Raw genomic sequence first — 21,392 nt, 5'->3', positions numbered from 1 at the left:
ATTCCTGTGGATAACTGAAGGGTTAGTGGTTCGTTCCCCAGAATGTGCCACATGCCGAAGTGTTCTTGAGCAAGACACTGAACCCCCAGTTGCTCCCAGTGCAACTAGCACTGGTGTGTGAATGTGTGTGTGCTTGTGCGAGCGAATGGGTGGATGTGTCTGTGACTGTAACAGTGCTTTGAGTACCAATAGGTGGAAAAGTGCTATATAAAAGCAAGATCATTTACCATTTATCATTTACTTAGACTTGTACCAGACCAGACAGATCCACCCCATAGCAGTGACTCTCCTTGGTGGCAGCAGTCATCCACACCAGGATGCAGCCTGACACAGACACACCACAAAAACACTTTAGGAACAACTCAAAAAACACGAAGAACAGCACAAGGTGTTGACCTGGCCTCCAGATTCACTAGATCCCAAAATGATAACGTTTCCAGAGACCCCTCCCCTGAACTCATACGAACCAAAGGTCCTCACTAACAACATCCTGTTACCAGACACCACAGGACACCCTCAGAAGATCCATGTCCATTCTCTGATGATTCACAACTGTTTTGGCACAAGGGAGACCTACACAATATTAGGAAGGTGGTCATAATGTTATGCCTGATTCATGTATATTTTATACTATATGTATGTGCTTCTGTATGTACCCTTTCCTTGAAAAAATGAAGTTCAATATATTTTTCCAAACTTTAAACATATTACATGATGGTGACCAGCAGGTGGCAGCCTGTTACTGTAAATGCAACTCTATCTCACTTCCTGATTGTGCTGCAGTTTAATGGCTGTCATCATGAAGCTTTTACATGTGACCAGACAGTGTCAAGGAAACCGACTCATACATGTATCCAGGGTTTAGCACCTTTGTAGTGAATTTAGAAAAAAAAAAAAAAAAAAAGAATTAAATTCAAATTGGCTGAAGTATGGTAACGAAAATCATTATTTAAACTTGATTCCTTTTTTTCATTATACCACTTTAGGGCTCCAGTTAGGACAGTAATGAAAATGGAACACAGCTGACATCTATTGTAGCAATCTATCTAAATGCCAGACTGATCTAATGAAGTCTTTTCTAGTAAACATCATAGTGTTATTGAATTAAAACTGGGTAAATTAAATTTACGTAAGAAAAGGCTAGTTGTTCTCTTTCAAGGAATTTTACAGCGTGTCATCAATAATTACATCAACCACTGCGTTTTTGATTCAGTTCCTAGAATTCTGTCCTCAATGACTGTTATTCCTTTTTTTCTGATGGCTCACTGACTGCGTTTGATTTTAAGATGTATCACTCATGCTGTCACTTCCTGATCAAAGTTTATTTTTGCCCGCAGCTTGACTCGGAGCAAGAGGCCTTGCGAGCCAGACTGAGAAATCTCCCAGACAAAGTCATGTACACGCTTGTGTCTGTTCCCGACGGAAATGACATCTCTTCCATATTTGAGCTCGACCCTACAACCTTAAGAGGGGGAGACTCGCTAGTGCCCAGGTCTGGAAGCTGTGTTGTTGTTGTCATGGTGTGGTCTCTGGTTTGTCACACTTTCCACTGAAAACCAAACTGCAGATGTATTTGACGCGGGGGACTTCCACGTTATATTAAGTCATCAACACCAGCGCGGAAAGTATATTTATATCATAATACTTTTTGATGAAAGGGAGTCTGGCTGACTCTCATTCACAATAAATTGTATAATACTGGTGGCCGAGGCGCAGACCTAATTCATGGAAGTGACGCATGTAAAGATTGTTACACAAGTTAAATGTTGAAACACTTCATGCATGAAGATGTGGCTGTGCAAGTAGCACACACACATTCATGAAATTGCACTTGAATTACTGTGACTTTTAATTAGAATAGCTGTCAGGAAGTGGAAACTTACTATCAGCAGCCACACCTGCATACACTTCTTGCTGGAAAGTAAAGCAAAATCTGTCGTACAACTTGTGTCTTTATAAACTGTTATTTAAGCTTTTAGTGCAAGGCATTTATTGGTAGCATGTTTAGAGTTTTGCTTTTCTACTAGCAGAAGATCCGAATAGATACACCACTTCCTTCCTTGCAATGTGGCGATTTATGCAGACTACTTGTGTGCATATGTTGCTTTGTATTTGATTCTGATTCTGATTCAAAAATATATATATATTGCTCTGAGTTTGTTATTGCTCGGATATATTAGTACTGGCAGTGTTTAATTAAAGCAGCTTCTGTTTCATTTACATGCTAACATTCATGATGCAAATACAATAATACACATGTATTAATGAAAAAAATATATTAAAATGTCTTTTCAGAAACTCGTATGTGCGCCTCAGACACTTGTGCACCAACACGTGGGTTCATAGCACCAACCAACCAATTGACAAGGAGGAGGAAAAACCTGTCATGCTGCGTGTGAGTGGAAATTCATTTGCACCAGTGTGTGATGTCTTATTTTACATGAGACCGAAATACTCCCGGGGTTGGTGAGATTTATTGAGTCATCGAGGGGTCATTGGTAATAATAATTTAAACGAACTGTTATTGGCAGAAGGTAGCATTTTTGTTAATATCGTTACAATAATCCTGAATATTGCAGATTGTAAAGAAATGAAACAAGCAGTCCAGAGATCCATTCTGTATTCCTTGAAGACATTTCAACACTCATTTGAGTAAGAGTTCTAAAGAACTGGAGGAAGTTGAGGTTTAATGTGCAGTTTATACTTCTGTGTCAATGTAACGGTTTAGCTACAGACATAAATACAGACCGCAAAAGCTATGACTGGATCTGCTTGGTAATGGCGTGTTTCCACTTCAGTATTTCCGACTGCTTTTTCATCTCCACAATTTTCCAATTTATTGTTTTGTTTTGAATCAATAAAGATGGAACACGTCTAGGAATGGTTAACTGCAGAGAAGGTTTCAGTCGCCATTGTTAAAAGTGAAGCAGGAATTACAAAGTGAAGCAGGACGTACAGACAGAAAATAATCCAACTGGCAAAAAAGACACCATGAAAACTAGTGAATAGATGGCGTTTTTACAGACCGACACAAACTGATGACCGCCTACCAACCTTTCACCTGATTGGTGAAACGACTACAAGAATCTCAATCAGTTGCCTTTCTTTAGTTTTGTTTGGATATATGACCTGGATGACTGAGAAACATCACAGATAAATTGTGCTTGTCTTTCCTAATTCAAGATTGGCACATCTGCACTCAAAGAGGACAAAGAGGCCTTTGCCATTGTGCCCGTCTCCCCAGCTGAGGTGAGAGACCTTGACTTTGCCAACGACGCCAGTAAAGTGCTGGCCTCCATCGCTGGAAAGCTGGAAAAAGGCACCATCACACAGAATGAGAGGAGGTATGAATGACATAGTGGGGCAAGATTGTACATATCTAAGAGGATGCAAGGTAGTCAGGTTACATATTAATTATTTATTTTTTTCTCATGTACAACCAGAGCTGTTACCAAGCTTCTGGAGGATTTGGTGTTCTTTGTGGTGGACATTCCCAACAATGGACAAGATGTTCTAGAAATCATGGTTAATAAACCCAACAGGGAACGACAGAAACTCATGAGAGAACAGAATATCCTCAAACAGGTATGCCAGAATTAATCCAGGAAAATTAGGACTTTGCCAGGTCTCACATCTCTGTCAGCATGTTCCTCTGGATCGGACATGCTTACAGTCGTCCAAAATGTATCCTTTTATTCAGATCTTCAAGCTGCTGCAGGCCCCCTTTACAGACAGTGGGGATGGGCCCATGTTGCGGCTGGAGGAGCTGGCTGACCAGCGTCATGCCCCCTTCAGACACATCTGCCGCCTGTGTTACAGGGTTTTGCGTCACTCTCAGCAGGACTACCGAAAGAACCAGGTACTGTTCTTTTAGGTTTGCATAAACATGCGTTCCAAATTTAGTGAAAGAAACAGCTGTTCTGTGGCAACACTGATGTGATAATTAAAACAGAAACTACCCTGAATCTAAACTGTGTGACACAGTGCCCTTTGGACTGTATAAGGCTCACCTGCCAAGCTCCTTTATCTTAATACAAAGGTTCTGAGCCAGTGGGAAATGCTTCTGGTGAAATTCTGGTGAAGTTATTTTTCACAAAGCTTTAATGCCATCTCATCTGACTTGCAGGAGTATATCGCCAAACAGTTTCGCTTCATGCAGAAACAGATTGGCTACGATGTCCTGGCAGAAGACACGATCACAGCTCTACTCCACAACAATCGTAAGCTGCTGGAGAAACACATCACTGCTGCAGAGATTGACACGTTTGTTAGCCTGGTCCGCAAGAACCGTGAGCCCAGGTTTGTGTCTGTCTGCATGATGTCATTTCTCAAGTGTGGTATTTTAAAATTAAAATACCACACTTATAAAACTGTCAAGCGTGATTTATACCTCTGTGGACGGAGTAACCTACACACAGAGTCTACACTGGTGCGAGCCATTTATCCTTTAGGCCCATCAATCTGGCTCGCTCTGTAAAAATGCTAGTTGGCGGTGTGTCTTTTTTTGTCTGTTGGGTTAATTTATGTTTCTACTTCCTGCTTCATATTCAACAGTGGCGACTGAAACTACTGTAGCTACGGCATCAAATTGTCACAGAAGTATAAACCATGCATTACTGTATGTCTGCAGCGTATTCACCGACTGTCTGGTCAAATGAAAGAAGAAAGTTTGGAAGTATGTTAATGTGAAATAAACTCATTGTTGTGCGTGTATGTGTGTCCAGGTTCCTGGACTACCTGTCAGACCTGTGCGTGTCAATGAATAAGTCCATCCCTGTGACACAGGAGCTCATATGTAACGCTGTACTGGATCCAGCAAATGCAGACATCCTCATAGAGACTAAGTGAGTCTTCCTGTGTTCCACAGGTGTCAAACATGTGGCCCGCGGGCCAAAAGCGGCTCACCAGTGGGTCCGATCTGGCCCGCGGGATAAATTTGCAAGTGCAAAAATTACATTGAAGACATTAACTGCAAATTTTTCAATAAAAGTAGCTACTTTTCCTAGGTTTCACACAATTTTAGTAAGAGCTGTGGACATAACACAACATTGAGACATACAAAAATTGCACTTCTTTTTCTTAAGAAACATCTGGTTGTTCATAAAAGATTTTGTAATAGTGCAGTTCATTAAATGTGTAGGGAAACAGGGAAGGGAAACATTTGAAGTTGTCATTATTTGAATGTCTGTCCCCCTTGAGATCATATTGTTCAACTAACATGAGTTTGACACCCCTGGTCTGTTCACACCTTCAACATCACAATTCATATTTATCAATAGAATTAATAGTATCATGTTAAACTGTTTTTTTTTTTTAATACTGGAAGCAAATGCATGACTTAAGAAGGTGTAACAAATCTGTAGAATCTATTAAAATGATCATATATCAAGACTATATAAACTAAACTATATCACTTGTAATATGTGTGACAATAAGCCCAATATATTTTACTTTGCTGTTGCCTTTAGAAGCTATTTTAAGATTATTTGGTGGAAATGCTCTATTATTTTTAAGATTATAAAATGTGTGTACCTCTCCATGTAGACTAGTGCTATCGAGATTTGAGATCGAGGGAGCGCCTCTTGGGGAGAACTCTCTGGAGTCAGAGGAGGATGAGGAAGAAGTGTGGTTGTTCTGGAAGGACAGCAACAAGGAGATACGCAGTAAAAGTATCAGGGAACTAGCCCAGGATGCCAAGGAGGGCCAAAAGGAGGACCAGGAGGTGATCAGTTATTATAGGTAATTACTCCACCTTGATGTGTGATGATGCCAGTGCAGATTTGTTTGAATGAGTTTGGGCACATTTTGCAGTTTAAAACAGCCAAATTTCACTTTGCTTTCGTTTACTCACTACAGGTACCAGCTCAACCTGTTTGCCAGGATGTGTTTGGACCGTCAGTATCTGGCAATCAACAAGATCTCCGGCCAACTGGATGTCGACTTGATCTTGCGATGTATGTCAGACGAAGACCTTCCCTATGACCTGCGAGCGTCTTTCTGCAGAATGATGCTGCACATGCACGTGGATCGAGACCCTCAGGAGCAGGTCACGCCAGTCAAATACGCGCGGCTGTGGTCTGAGATCCCTTCAGAGATTGCCATTGACGAGTGAGATAATTCTAAATTGGTCACATTTTACTGTAGTATTTAAAAATGCATGTAAACGGTTTTTATTTGTCATTTTATGTTTACTGTAATTGTAGCTATGACAATGATGGAACATCCAAAGATGAAATTAAGGAGCGATTCTCCCAGACAATGGAGTTTGTTGAGAACTACCTGAGAGACGTGGTGTGTCAGAGCTTCCCTTTTGCAGACAAAGAGAAGAATAAGCTCACCTTTGAGGTCAGTCGGACATGTTCTTCTTATACACCGACCAGCCACACATTAAGACCACTGACAGTAGAAGTAAATAATATTGAACATCTCAGGATGGTTTATGTGGATGTCTTAGATATGTACCACCTATCTAGACCAGACCAGGCACCCTCACCCCATAGCAATGACACTCCACAGAGGCCCCTCCCCTCAATCTATAGGACCCAAAGACCCCCACTAAGAACATTGTGTTTGCACTCACCACGAGACACCCTCAGAAGATGCATGGCAATTCTCTGATGAGTCACAACTGTTTTGAAGGCACAATGGAGACCTACACATTAGGAAACATTAGGAGGGTGGTCATAATGTTATGCCTGATCGGTGTCATATGATTGCAACCACAGTAATTGTGTTTTCAAGGTGAAGTCAGCAAACCTGCTATATGCATGCTTTTTATTTTTTATTTCAGGTGGTGAATCTGGCCAGGAACCTGATTTATTTTGGCTTCTACAACTTCAGCGACCTGCTGAGACTTACCAAGATCCTGCTGGCTATTCTAGACTGCGTCCATGTGAGCACCGTTTTCCCTTTCAATAAGCTGGACAAAGAAGATGAGGGTAAAGGTATGGATGTCCCAGTTGTTTAGTGGAGGAGGACGTGAATCTGATGGACATCAAGTCTAATCTTTGTGTTTGGGTTTCCCTCTAGGCAGTAATGTGATGAGGTCCATTCATGGCGTGGGAGAGCTGATGTCCCAAGTTGTCCTGAGGGGAGGAGGTTTCCTTCCTACAACCTTAAACAACAGCTCAAATGGGGAGACGGTTAAGACGCAGACGGAACCTGAGAAACAGGACATACTGGTCATGGACACCAAGCTCAAGATCATTGAGATCCTGCAGGTGAAGGACAGCTCCAATTTTAAATCGATAAACAACTATGGAATAAGTACAACACACAATTATTTTCTATTCTTTTGTGTTCTTCAGTTCATCCTGAATGTCCGCCTGGACTACAGGATCTCCTGTCTGCTGTCCATATTTAAGAGGGAGTTCGATGAGAGTAATTCCCAGAGCGAATTTTCTGTAACTGGAGCAGTGGAAGGACCAAACAATATGCCAGGTCAGATGAGCACAAAACTGCACTTTGCACAAATGTGAGGCATTCTAAATGGACTGTTACAAATATCTTACTGTGATTCCAGGGGCTTTGGATTTTGAGCACATAGAAGAGCAAGCGGAGGGGATCTTTGGTGGAAGGTAATCACAGTTTACAAAAAAAAAAAAAAGTCACAAACCCAATAGAAGATGATGTGTTCTGATTTGGATGTGGCTGTGTGTGTATCCAGTGAAGAGAACACCCCACTAGACCTGGATGATCATGGTGGCCGAACCTTCTTAAGGGTCCTGCTCCACTTAACCATGCACGACTATCCTCCTCTAGTGTCCAGAGCCCTGCACCTGCTCTTCAGGCATTTTAGCCAGCGGCAGGAGGTTCTGCAGGCATTCAAGCAGGTATCTTAATATTTGCTGCACACTAATCATTAAAGTTACTGTCAGTAAGCTTTCATTTGCAACACTTTAAAGATGAGCCTATTAATATGCATTTGCAATATCATTTTGTGGAATCTTCACGAATCTTCATCTTGTCTGCTGTCGAACCCCTGTAATGCAACGCCTTCTTGTATGAACAGGTCCAGTTGCTGGTCACTAGCCAAGATGTGGAAAATTACAAGCAAATAAAGTCAGACCTGGACCAGCTACGCTCTATTGTAGAGAAGTCTGAACTCTGGGTGTACAAGAGGCAGGGGCCAGACGAGGGCATGGACACAGGAGAGGGGCAAGAACACAAAAAGGTGCTCTTATATTAACAGAACCAAACACTGAAAAGCCAGACTAAAGTAAGACCATGCTCTTTAACACCTGCTGTCATCTGCAGGGGGAGTCAGGCGGCACAGACAAACCAAAGAAAGCAGAAAGCACAAGTAGTTACAACTACAGGGTGGTAAAGGAGGTAATAATACTCTTAATTCTTCACAGATGTCATTGCATAGAAAGCTTTTATTTTCACATGTTGCATCCTCTGTTTTCCTTCTTCTTTCTTTTCTCACTGTTCTCTTCCAGATCCTGCTGCGTCTCAGCAGGTTGTGTGTTCAAGAAGGTCTGTCAGGTAGGAAGAGCAGGAAACAGCAGCAGAGGCTGTTGAGAAATATGGGGGCCCATGCTGTGGTTCTTGAGCTCCTACAGATCCCCTATGAGAAGGTAACGATGGCTCTCAATGAAACATTCTTCAGTGACATATTTCTTTCTGTCTGCACAAGAGGACAAACCTTCTTATGGGCCTTTTGCTCCACCAGGGGGAAGATATACGCATGCAGGACATCATGAAGCTAGCCCATCAGTTTCTACAGAATTTCTGTGCAGGAAACCAGCAGAACCAAGCTCTGCTCCACAAGCACATCAATCTTTTCCTCAACCCTGGGGTGAGCTGACCATGCACTTCTTGATAGCCATTGTATTTTCACCAGCAACATTCTCCTTCTGCTTAACGTATGTCTGTTGTATTTTGTTCTATAGATCTTAGAAGCCATTACCATGCAGCATATCTTCATGAACAACTTCCAGCTGTGCAGTGAGATCAATGAGCGCGTGGTTCAGCATTTCGTCCACTGTATCGAAACACACGGCCGCAATGTCCAATACCTCAAGTTCCTACAGACAATTGTCAAAGCAGAGAACAAGTTCATCAAAAAGTGCCAAGACATTGTCATGGCAGAGGTTGTTCCCTTTTACATTCATTGCAAGCTGTGTTTTAGTGATGCATGTTTCTGTGTCTATATGTTCTAATGTTATGACGTGTATTTGTTTCATCCTGCAGCTGGTGAATGCTGGAGAAGATGTTTTGGTGTTCTACAATGACCGCGCCTCCTTCCAGACTCTGGTCCAGATGATGCGATCAGAGCGGGATCGCATGGATGAGAACAGTCCTCTGATGTACCACATCCACCTGGTGGAGCTCTTGGCAGTGTGCACTGAGGGCAAGAATGTCTACACGGAGATAAAGTGTAACTCCCTGTTACCGCTGGATGATATAGTACGGGTGGTGACCCATGAAGACTGCATCCCTGAGGTGAGTTTAGAAGACACACGTAAAAAGGTTTAACAGCTTTGAGCCATTTGGGAAGCAAAACTGGAAAGTGCTTTGTAGGTACTAGGATTCTAAAATGGCAATTTGTCTTTTGGATCAACTTTATTCATAATCTTCCAGGTAAAGATTGCCTATATCAACTTTCTCAACCACTGCTATGTTGACACTGAGGTCGAAATGAAGGAGATCTACACCTCCAACCACATGTGGAAACTCTTTGAGAACTTCCTAGTTGACATTTGCAGAGTAAGGAACACCATGCTTTTTTTCCCCAAGAAATGAGAATTATATATACATATCGATGTAAATAAAAACATAAATAAACAAAGAGCTATTTTGTCTGTCTTGTTGTGTTCAGGTGTGCAACAATACAAGTGACCGAAAGCATGCAGACACTATTCTGGAGCGTTATGTGACCGAGACGGTCATGAGCATTGTAACCACTTTCTTCAGCTCTCCTTTCTCTGACCAAAGCACGAGCCTGCAGGTAATTGTGTTATGTTAACACTTGCAGCAGCATTCAAGGAAGGTAAAACACATGCATAGTAGCATAGACTGTAAATAAAGATGGACGACTGAACAGCTCCTCAAAAGTGAAGCCAAAGCAAGTAGGGCTCCCCCTGGTGTCTGACTGCAGTGTGCGCCATGAGCTCCATTTTCTCCATGTTAATGAATGGGACCGAATTAAAACACTAAAATACACGTCAAACCTTTTTTTCAGAGATGGTTTATGACATTTTTGGTAGTTACTATAATAGGATATTCAAGTGTCAATTTTCAGATTTCCTGATTGTTTTAGTTATTTGATGTTAGGATGTGACCTCAAGATCATGATCTCAGTTACCAGTTGCCATGCCAACGGCAATGTAAATCGGTCCATGTGAGTCAGAAAAGGTTAATTAATAAGTGCAGTGTATAATCCAGTATGTTTTTGTAACTGGTTGAAGCAGTGCAGAGCACAGTATTTATGATACATAAACGCAAGTGAGTCTAGAGGAAGTGTGGGCTGGTCATTAGTAATGCGACTCTGTCAATAGTAACGCAATGTGTCTTCACTCTACTGCGTAGAGTCTGGCTCCAAACTTCCCTGGGAAAATAGCATCAGTTTGGCCAATGCAAGGAAGTGGGAATGTGTCATCCATATTTATATACAGTCTATGTACAGTAACTTTAAATGTGCTATGTATGAATTATATGTATGAATATAAGCTCCAACTCTTTAATCTAATGAGTGCTTTAACTATTTCAGTTACAGCAGTTTTCAGCAGCAGATATAGCAATGTCAGTCAGGTGTTGATATGCATTTCTATGATAGTCTTCTTGAGTCACACAGTGTGTTTATACCAGCTACTTGTAAACACTGCCAGCCTTTTAATGTTAAGTTTGTGTCTTGCTTTAGGAGACCATATGAATGAATGTACAGGTAGGAATGTACAGATAGAACATGTAGTAGCTGCCTCATGTCATTTTAAACAAAGCTCATGGGAAATTCCCCATGCGAAAGTCTGACTTCTGCATGTTCCTCCAGTGGTTTTAATATCAAGTGCTTCTCTAACTGGTAAAATCAGTGCTTCCTCAGAATGTCTGCGAGTAGCCTCTGCTGATTAACATCATTGTGTGATAAGGGACAAGAGAACAATTCCTCTGTTCCTGCATGTGTTGATCAGAGATCTTTCAGTCATAGTCCTCTAGAGTTAACTGCACATTGCTAAGTTAAGAGCAGTTAAAAATAATTCTTTGTTGTCCTGGTTAATCATCTCCTATTTAGATACCCAACAGTTCCCCTTTTAATTGTGTCAACAAACTTTTATAGTTTTTCTCTGATACTTTTAATGCATTTTCAACATAATGCATTCATAAGAGTAAAGAACAACGTTTGATTTGATTTTTTTGAGAAGCAGCAAGGTTGAAAGTCACACATATATCTAATTATATTGGGAGATATGTTTTATTTTCCTTCCCTGTTTTATTTCTTTGCTGCTTGTATCTTTACTGCAGGCATCTGTTTTGGGCAAAATAATTCAGGTATCTGTTGCAATTAAATTCACAAGTGAAAACATATTTGGGTGTTAAAATAGAATACTGTTTCTTTATTCTCACGTGGTGTGATTTGGGTAAATGTCTGTTCACTGATTGATGAGCCTTGAGGACAAGTTACAAACCACCACTGAGTCTGCATGCTGGTCTCACCACAGCTTCTGTCACTCCAGCTCCATCCATCAGACTGTGCAAAGAGGTGTTTGTGATGTTGAAACAGCCATAGTCCTGACCGCTGGTGCTGTAGATGACTGACTGGTATCTTTAACGTTGTCCGGGGTCATTTATCTTTTTCTAAGACCAGAGAAGGTATCTCTTAACTAGATGAGAATAGTCTTCTAAGACCTTTCCCCTTGTTTTTTTCCCCCACTCAGACCAGGCAGCCTGTCTTTGTGCAGCTGTTACAGGCAGTTTTCAGGGTGTACCATTGCAACTGGTTGATCCCAGTGCAGAAGGGCTCTGTCGAGAGCTGTATCAAAGTCCTCTCTGATGTTGGTAAGATCAAGAGCATTCTCAGTGCTGACCAAATACTAAGCCTGACATACTCAGTAACACTTTGTATTTATCCTTACACTACTTTTGCATGTGTTTGTGTAACTACAAGCCAAAGGCAGAGCAATAGCCATCCCCGTGGACCTAGACAACCAGGTGAACAACCTGTTTGTGAAATCCAATAACATTGTACAGAAGACAGCGATGAGCTGGAGACTCTCCGCTCGCAATGCAGCCCGCAGGGACTCTGTAGTGACTGCATCACGGGACTACAGGAACATCATAGAGAGACTGCAGGTATAGTCTGTCTGTGTGTGTTTGTGCTTAATTGTTTCACTTCATTCAAGCCAACATTAATTGTTGTTTTCTTCTTGTGTAACGTAGGACATAGTGTCAGCTCTGGAGGACCGTTTGCGTCCGCTGGTCCAGGCTGAGTTGTCAGTTCTGGTAGACGTGCTGCACCGGCCCGAGCTGCTCTTCCCTGAAAACACAGACTCACGCAAGAAGTGTGAGAGCGGAGGTTTTATATGCAAGTAAGCAGCGCAAATATCTACAATTTGACAAGTATGGGCACTCACTATAAATTAAGCTTAAATACTAATGTGCGTTTGTTTGTGTGTTTGCAGGCTGATCAAACATACCAAACAGCTGCTGGAGGAAAATGAGGAGCGACTGTGCATTAAAGTTCTGCAAACGCTTCGGGAGATGATGACAAAGGACAGGGGTTATGGAGAGAAGGTAGGACAAATTTGCCAAGCACACACTGACAATAATGTATTCCCTTAGTGAGATCATGTACTTCAATGTAAGTGTTGCATATACTGCATATATGACATTTATATGATGTACAAATATAGTTTCTCAATGCATTATTTCACATATATTTTGACTCTGATAGGATTTGCTCTGGGGGAGAAAGTCAACTTTTGCTCAGTCTTTTGATGCAGTACTGTATAAATTCTGTATATTTCCTCAAAAGTTCATAGATTTCTGTTTACTAGAAGGTAAATATTTAATGCTTGATGTTTCATATGAACAAAAATAATAAATTATTGCATAAAACGCTGCAATATTAAACAATACAGTTTAATATATGATAACAGTTTAATGTCATTAAATCATATCTAAATTGGGGCATTTTGTAATCTTACATGATTTCTACACCACTATTCTCACGAACTGCTTCACACGTACACTAACCGTCCATAGTTTTCAAGGGAATTGACTCCTGCTTATTGGTTCACTTTTGCTGTCGGTTAGGCCATGTCATTTCCTAGAAATGTCACCACTGCATGTGATTGCACTTATTCTGCTCACTTTGGGCAATATCTATTCACAAATCCCGTTCTTCTGTTCTGCTGAAGAACAACGATCTTAACTCACATAAAGTAACTAACTGTCATGCTGTATCACTGACATCTGCTTTAACTTCCTCCCTGTTATCTAACCCCTTAAACCCTCTGTTCTCTTTCAGCTCAGGGCCTTTGATGATGAGATGGATATGCCCAAGGTTGTTTCTCTTTTTTTTCTTCTCTTCGTGCCCTCGTTGCCCCTGACCTCCTGTCTGTTATGCCTGTGTAACAATATTACATGTTCTGTAACTGTACTGCAGCAGCTGCTGTGGCTGTGTTAGCTGTAGTTAGCGGGGGCTCTGGGCACAGCTGGTGGCGAAGGGTGGTAAACTAATTCTATCTCGAAACACCTGCTGCATTGTCTGCCATAGCTCAGTGTGTAGATCAACTGAAAACGCAGAGAAAAGAACACAGAGAGAGAGAGAGAGAGAGAGAGAGAGAGAGAGAGAGAGAAGGAGAGAGAGAGAGAGAGGTTGGGAGATGTGTGCTGCATGCTGCTCAGCAGTTCAAAAGGTGAGTCACTTTCTGGCTGGGCTAGCTGCCAAAGCTGTGTTTGTGTCTGCTCAGTGTCCGTGCCAAAATGTTCACCAGATCAACTTAAAGTCATTTTGGGACTTGAGATTTACGTAATATTTTAAATGAAACAGATGTATTAGCTATAGACTAATCCTGAGGAAAACAATGTAAATGATATAAATTTACAAGAAAAGAATTGTAGCCATACTTACAAACAAAATAAAAGAATGAAATAATTAATTTAACTAGATAATAAAGCAGGGATCAGCTGTTGACCATGTAGACTGACAAAAATACAGAACGTGACATGCAGATGTATGTAAACGTGCTGTCATTTTAAAATTGACAGTTCATAAACTGACACTGAAACGCCACAAAATTTCATGTGCCACAATGTTTTTCCAAACCCTTTCTCATTTGGAAAAAAAAAGGAGACAGTCAAGCCATAAAAGCCCTATCACTTCCTTTCCCAATCCTTTTCTATTCATGCAGATCTTTTATGAGCGTTTCAGCCTTTTTTTGGAGGGTGGTTCCCCTGCCGTCTCCCTTGGGCACCAATAGGGGGCACTGTGACCGTGTGCGCCACATACGTGTGTGCGTATTAATGAATGTGCGGGGCTGAGGTAGTCATTGAGGCTGTGTCCTAGTTTTCCTTGCCTGCGAGCTGCACGATTCCTGGGTCCCTGCCAACTCTGGGCTGAGGTTACATAAGAACCAGGCTTTTTTTTTCCTGGAACTCAGCCCCTCCGCTGATGTGTGACCTTCAGCAGTAATTGCCAATAAAAGTGTGGCGGAGCTGTTTACCCACACGGTGTGTGTGTTTGTGTGTGTGTGCACGCGCACCTGTGTATGTGTATATAAAAGCAAGTTTTAAACAAGGGGATGGGGGGTGGGGAGGGGGTTGTTTGCACGCGTCTGTCTCATCACGTATTGCGTCTCTGTCCACACATGTAAAGCAGCTCTGGCTGGTCTCCTCCCATGTCCCAATCTCCATATTTTCCCTCACCCCCTTTTCCCCTTTTGGCCCCATTAAATCATCATGACACAATTCCTCATGTACTTCAAATGCTCCCCACTTCCACTCACGCCCTTTCGCACATGGATGCAAACACGCACTCACTCTGTTTAAACTTAATGAAGTTCGCTGTTGAATGTTTGCGTAGGTGTGATACGAAAGTGCGTTGCTGGCTCTTGTCTCCTCTGTTGATCTTTGAGCAAAGCAGGACGCCCCGGCACATGGCTGACGAGGGGAAAGGGGGGAATATGTTCAACAGGAAACATGGCTTTAATAGGACACATTAAAAAGGTTCATACCGTAGCATTCTGCACTGCACTGTAGAGGAACGGAGACAGTATGAGATTTATTTTTGGCCTCTCCTGTGTGGGTGTCCGTGCATGCCACCCCCCTGTGGCTAAATGTCATGGAGGTGATTATCAGGTGAATTCATTGCTCTTTAGCTGTCAGAGTTATGTAAGAGCCAGAGCGGTTCAGGATACACAGTGCTGGGCTTTTTACTCTGACGCTGCACTCTTCACCTGGCCTCGTGTGTGTGGTCTCGTCAGTGTAGTTATGCAACTACCTCCATATTGAAATTAAGACGGGTTTAATTTCTTTCACCTCCTTGATTCTTCCCATGACAAACTACGTTGTTGGCTTGTAGATTTATGCTACTCGATTGTGTGTGTGTGTTTTTTTTAAATTTCAGTGGCACTTTGCCCTCTCTGGTCAAAACAGAAATTCGTTTTACAGTTGTCGTCTAGAAGCAGGACAGCAGCAACGAAAATGTGTAATTTAGTCTGCTTTTCTGTCTGCACATAAAAAGCTGTCGGGTGGTAGGCCCCAGTTTCGATGTCACTCACCACTGGCAAAGACGTGTTTATTTACGCAAAAAAAAAAAAAAAGGACATAAAGTAGAGTGCGCTCGTTGTACGTGTGTGTGCATATTTATTTCCTCTGGTCTATGACTGAGAGGTGTAAGACTGATCAGGGGTTTGCCCCAGGGAGATTCCAGTTTGGTGGAATACACTATAACAGGGACGGATGTGGCAGCTGTGAAGGGTAACTTTGCGGTGTCTGTGGTGAGGCGAGGGGATTGGGTGGGGCGGAGGGACGGGTGTTGCTGCACATATCTACTCTGATCAGCATATTGCTTTGTGGTTTGATGTGGTGACAGTGAGGCAATGTCCGCAGACTTGTGAGTGTGAGCGCTATGGCTGCTGCTCCTGAACTCTGCTTGTTAACTGAATTACCAGTATAATATTAGTGAGTATTAGTAAGGAGCAGCTGTAATGCATGAATGCCAATAAAAAAAAACTGCAAAGATGCAAAGAGTCATGGAGAATTTAATTGTGTAGACTTTAAATACCACATCCTGAAATGCCATCATTTACATTTTGTCTATTCCAGAGAATTTGTGTGAGTATATTCTGTGTTTTCCCTTTCTTCTTTCATACCGTGACTCTGTCTGTCACTTTCATTTTCTCGCTCTGTCTCATTCTGCTTTTGCACCCCCACCCACACACAGGCCAAACATACAGTGGTGTGAAAAGAGTTGGCCCCATTCCTGATTTCTTTTTTCTTTTTTTTTTTTTTGCATGTTTGTCACACCTAAATGTTTCATCAGACAAATTTAAATATAAGACAAAGGTAACACAAGTAAACACAAAATGTAGTTGTTAAATGAAGGTTTTTATTAAGATGCAAATGGTGAAAATATGGACCAGTGGTGAATCTTCCCAGGAGTCACAGGCGAAACAAAATTAACCCAAGAGAGCAGTGACGATTTATCCAAGATGTCACAAAAGACAATACAACAACATCCAAAGAACTGCAGGCTTCACTTGGCTCAGTTAAGGTCAGTCATGAGTCATCATACCATAAACATTATACCAACAGTAAAATATGGTAGCAGTGTGAATGGTGAATGGTTGAATAATAACTAAATGAAGACTTTGGAGATGCCTAGTCAAAGTCCTGACCTGGATCCTATTGAGATGCTGAGGCATGACCTTAAAAAGGAGGTTCATGCTGGAAAACTCTCCAATGTTGCTGAGTAACAACAGTTCTGCAAAGATGAGTGGTCCAAAACTCCTCCACAGCGCTGGAAAAGACTCACTGCAAGTTATCACAAATGCTTGATTGCAGTTGTTGCTGCTAAGGGGCCCAACCAGTTGTTAGGTTTAGGGGGCAATCACTTTTTCACACAGAGCCATGTAGGTTTGGATTTGGATGTTTTCCATTACTAATAGAAATCTTAATTTAAAAAGTGTATTTTGTGTTTACTTGTGTTATCTTTGACTTGTATTTAAATTCGATGATTTGAAACATTTAATTGTAACGCACATGCAGAAAAATAGGAAATCAGGAAGGGGCCAACACTTTTTCACACCACTGTACATGCAATCATTACACATTTTATCTTTTACCTGTTACCAGTTTTAAAAGACAATTAGTTTTTTCACTTGCTGGTCAGAAATCACCTGCTGGTTAAGTAGAAATAATAGAAGAAGAATTAGTGTATTGGAGACTGAATGTCCTCAAAAGACAGCAAGGTGTTGAGTTTAACTAGGGTGAAGACTTAACTAGGTGACCCTAATGAAGATAAGTGGCTGTAGAAGATGAGATGAGATCTATGCGATATCACAGCTGCTAGATAAGGGATTCATTACTGCTGTTCAAAGGTTTGTTGTTTCAGTAAATACAATAACTTCTTTCATGTCCATCTGTCAGTTTTCAAGTGCAGTTTTGCATACCATACTCAAAAATCATACTTATTTCTTTGGTCTTTATAATAAATAAATCTCAAGACACCTGAACGCCCTGTGAAGCTTCGGAGTGACTTGTTAGGTAGCATCTTTCATCAACACCATTAAAAAGCTAGTTTAGTTAATATCATCTGGAACTCTAATGTTTTTTTCTCCAGTGGTACATTGGATGCTTATTGTGAATTTTCTGTTAAATGACAGGATTTTGTCATATTTATTGTGTGTTATGGTTCTATTCTATTTAAGCCCTTGAGCTTTGGGAAGGTGAAGCAGTTGGTTATTAAGACTGCATAATTGGTGAACATAATGCCACTGACTTTGCCTAATAGAGACTCTGTCTCTTCTATTAAAGTGTGCAAATCGGCCCATACTGCACTTGTTATTCCTCTGTGTTTTCACTAGTTCTCTCGCTGTTGCCCTCAGTGTTTTTTGGTGACAGATGGCCACTGTAAGCCGCTCCATGTCACTGGTTTAGTGCCCTATTTCCTTTTGGAGTGATTATGTAACTGTAACCCCATCACCCCTGGTCTCTGCATTCCCTTTCTCCTGCCTCGTAGTGTGTCCTTTTATGTAACAATGTACAGGGAGCGGCACCTTTTACCAGTTTCATTTCCCCTCGGTGAGCACACACACAGCTACTGATACTGACTTGAACACTACAAGATGGTGCCTATTCTGAGCTGAATTTCCATTGTTTGGGTTAGCCATAAGAAGATAAGAAAATGAGGACGGGACAGCCGAGCTCTGTGTTTGAAGTTATGTTTGGCTTTTGTGTTTTGTGTTTTCATTTTGCTCAAACTGAGAACCTCTCACCTCATATTTACTCATTCCTGATGGCAACTGACAGTTTCAGAGTGATTTCTATTAGTTTCCTTTGCTCTTGAATTTTTCTAAAATATCTAAAGAAATGTTTGACATTTTGGAAATAAGCTTGTTCACTTTCTTGCCTTACCAAAGTGTTACTGTCACTGAAAAGGTTACCACACAACAACAAAGTTACAGTGCTTAGCCAAAAAACTAATCTGTCCTCCTAGTTTTTCAGTCTGGTATTAAATTATTATTGTTGTACTCACACATTCAGTTTATATTGTTTATAATTGATTCTGTTTACGTGATTGGCCTCAAAATGTACAGAGCTCATCTAGTTTCATGAGTTTATCTGAACCTATTATGAGACTTCCTGTGTCTGTCAAATGAAATTACTATCTATCCAAGCGTCTTGGCTTGTCCTTTTTCAGTATGAAACTCCTTCTTTGTGTTACTGTCTTTTCATCACTACTGAGAAAGGAAACACTGTCTGGGGAAGCACAGTGGAAATTTTGAGCTGAAGAGCAACTGCCTCTTGACTTGACTAACCATTCACGTCATAAGTGCATTAGGAAGGAATTTTAATTGGTCAGAGTGAAATGCATGCATGAGAAAAAGCAAAAACAAAAAAAAAGTGTCGACAAACAAATGATTCTTTTATTAGGGTGCTGTAGGTGGATTTTTAACCTTTAGTGAGAGCCAAATGTTTCCCTCTAGTTCCAGTCTTGCAGTCAGTCTCCATGCTACGCTAACCTAACAATATGTATAGCTGCATATTTACCATTTAAATAGTGGGACCCATCTTCTGCCTCAGAGTAAGAAAGTTGATAAGAATTCAGATTCAGATACATTTGTCCCCGTGGCATAATTTAAGGCACATGAGAGCAGCATGACGTCTAAAACAAGACACTTGTAAACAATACACAATCTATACAAAAACTGTGCTATAAAACTTTCGAAACTGTCCATAGATGATGTAAACATGATCCTCTGAATAAGTGAATAAAATGCAGACAGGGTAAGTGTCAACAGGAGATACAAGGATCATACTGTACATTTACTATGAAATATGTTATTATTGCAGAGATCGTATGGATAGTAAATGATGGCAGGAGACAGTCGCATAAAATCCAAAAAAAAGTTCCTTCTTCCCAAAATGCTAAACCATACCTTTTGCTCGCTTGTTATCAGTTGTATACTGTAAGACTAGGAACACACCGTTTTGGTTGTGATTATGTGGTGTCTTTCAACGATTGCGTTTGTCTGGTTTACAAGCTGAATCTGTAAGAGATATATGAAAGTTATGATATCAAATAAAGGATACACCATGTCTCAGATTTAATCTCCCTGGTTTAGGTTAATGCTGCAATGGGAAATGTGTTGCTCAAATTCCAAGGTATTGCAAAATAATTGTACAAAATGTTACATGGGCTGTTTTGATTTAGTGTTCATGCATAAATCCACGCATGTCCAACACATTTAGACTGAGGTGAAGATGAGGAGTAACGTAGAGACCATTATAGTGGGACATAGCAAAAAAAATAATGTTGCTGGCTTGCCTAAATCACCAGTTGCATCCTTTCTTTAAAATAAATGAATAATAAAGCAACAACCTGATATGCAAGGAGCACAGTTCATGTTGCTTCATTTGCATGTTAAAGGGAAATACCCTTCACGACTACATGGGAATCAGGTGTTTGTGTTTCCTCATCAACAATCAAGAAGTACGACCAAAACCATGATTACCCTGGATTTTACTGTAATATCGATTCCAAAAGCTGTTCACATATTTACATCGAGTTTAAAAATAGAACAAAAGACTACACACTGGGTATACCCTTTAACATTTCATTTAACTGTCAGCACTGGACACATCTCCTCTCTCAGCTCTCTAAACTCTCCACAACGTGTCCCTGGTTTCTGATCTAACAGTAAGAGCATGTCGCCTCACATCGGGCAGACCTTTGCATGGCCACTTGAAAACAGCTGAATAAGTAGATGACGTGGGGTTATTAACCTGACAAGTGCCTATATCTGTGCAGCATGAGTACTAACCCTGTGTTTGTATCTGTTTGGACCACTGTGCTCACACTCCTCACTGCACCCAGCAGCTGGATCAGAACCAGCCTGAGAAGCTGTTGGAGGACCAGAAGAGGGTAGGTACACATCAACAGCACAGCGACTTCACCAAAAACCTAGGATGCTTAAGAGATTTTCAATTAGGTTTCAAGTTTCCACTTTTCTTTCTGTCTTTTGGAACTCTCTGCTTCAGTGCATTCTGCATTCTCTTTCTTACAGCGTTTGTGACAGTGACTTCACAGTACCTAGGCCATGTCTATTAAAGTACCTGGGTCTTGTGTTGATGAGTGTTGATGTTGATGATAAAATTGATTGGAGTTCATCAATCTATAGTTAATTATCTCCAAGTAGAATCAGTGGAATAAATGTCCTTAACAAGAAATTATCTTCTATTTAAGAGGGGTAAAAATATCAGTAATGTGTGGTTTCTTGTGGCATTTTGTTTTTAACATAACCTGCAGTATACAATATATACACCAATGAGCCACAACATTAAAACCACTGACAGGAGACATAAATAACATTGACCATCTTGTGACAATACAATGTTCTGCTGGGAAACTTTTGGACCTGCCATTCACGTGGATGTTACTTAGACATGTATCACCCACCTAGACCAGACCAGACACCCCCACCCCATAGCAACGACACTCCTTGATGGCAGCACATCCCCAGCAGGATGCAGTCTGACATTTGCTTACTTGGGTTGTCCATCGTGTCTGATGATGCACTCTCTGCCAATAACAGAGCAGGTGAGGCCACAGACTGGGGGTGTAGATGTGATACTGGCTTCATGTCTCCTTAGGCGCCTCCTCCAGTTTCTGCATTCCTTGTTGGCAGAGCCTCGGCTAGGTGGAGCGTTGGGAGGCAGTGTCCTCC

General features: G+C 41.2%; 1 protein-coding gene across 5 annotated transcripts in view; it reads left to right on the top strand.

Moving 5' to 3' along the window:
* The window catches only part of LOC125007204 (inositol 1,4,5-trisphosphate receptor type 1), a 72,520-nt gene that overhangs the window by 22,433 nt on the left and 28,695 nt on the right, over positions 1 to 21,392 (top strand). Inside the window, exons 12-41 of one of the 5 annotated variants that reach the window (XM_047583860.1) lie at positions 1,338 to 1,492; positions 2,296 to 2,395; positions 3,184 to 3,344; positions 3,444 to 3,585; positions 3,701 to 3,859; positions 4,127 to 4,299; positions 4,725 to 4,844; positions 5,545 to 5,739; positions 5,857 to 6,108; positions 6,204 to 6,345; positions 6,791 to 6,944; positions 7,030 to 7,220; positions 7,308 to 7,440; positions 7,523 to 7,577; positions 7,667 to 7,832; positions 8,012 to 8,173; positions 8,257 to 8,331; positions 8,442 to 8,579; positions 8,675 to 8,800; positions 8,895 to 9,095; positions 9,196 to 9,447; positions 9,586 to 9,711; positions 9,824 to 9,952; positions 11,464 to 11,490; positions 11,877 to 11,997; positions 12,107 to 12,291; positions 12,379 to 12,527; positions 12,621 to 12,732; positions 13,469 to 13,504; positions 20,546 to 20,590. In XM_047583860.1, the coding sequence (XP_047439816.1) occupies positions 1,338 to 1,492; positions 2,296 to 2,395; positions 3,184 to 3,344; positions 3,444 to 3,585; positions 3,701 to 3,859; positions 4,127 to 4,299; positions 4,725 to 4,844; positions 5,545 to 5,739; positions 5,857 to 6,108; positions 6,204 to 6,345; positions 6,791 to 6,944; positions 7,030 to 7,220; positions 7,308 to 7,440; positions 7,523 to 7,577; positions 7,667 to 7,832; positions 8,012 to 8,173; positions 8,257 to 8,331; positions 8,442 to 8,579; positions 8,675 to 8,800; positions 8,895 to 9,095; positions 9,196 to 9,447; positions 9,586 to 9,711; positions 9,824 to 9,952; positions 11,464 to 11,490; positions 11,877 to 11,997; positions 12,107 to 12,291; positions 12,379 to 12,527; positions 12,621 to 12,732; positions 13,469 to 13,504; positions 20,546 to 20,590 (4,182 nt within the window). Of the gene's footprint in view, positions 1 to 1,337; positions 1,493 to 2,295; positions 2,396 to 3,183; positions 3,345 to 3,443; positions 3,586 to 3,700; positions 3,860 to 4,126; positions 4,300 to 4,724; positions 4,845 to 5,544; positions 5,740 to 5,856; positions 6,109 to 6,203; positions 6,346 to 6,790; positions 6,945 to 7,029; positions 7,221 to 7,307; positions 7,441 to 7,522; positions 7,578 to 7,666; positions 7,833 to 8,011; positions 8,174 to 8,256; positions 8,332 to 8,441; positions 8,580 to 8,674; positions 8,801 to 8,894; positions 9,096 to 9,195; positions 9,448 to 9,585; positions 9,712 to 9,823; positions 9,953 to 11,463; positions 11,491 to 11,876; positions 11,998 to 12,106; positions 12,292 to 12,378; positions 12,528 to 12,620; positions 12,733 to 13,468; positions 13,505 to 20,542; positions 20,591 to 21,392 lie in introns of all 5 variants that reach the window. The other 4 variants (XM_047583859.1, XM_047583862.1, XM_047583861.1 and 1 more) reach the window with 4 other exon arrangements.

This window comes from Mugil cephalus, chromosome 4 (assembly GCF_022458985.1).
Source record: "Mugil cephalus isolate CIBA_MC_2020 chromosome 4, CIBA_Mcephalus_1.1, whole genome shotgun sequence".
Taxonomy (NCBI): domain Eukaryota; kingdom Metazoa; phylum Chordata; class Actinopteri; order Mugiliformes; family Mugilidae; genus Mugil; species Mugil cephalus.
This window is presented reverse-complemented; position numbering and strand designations above follow the sequence as displayed.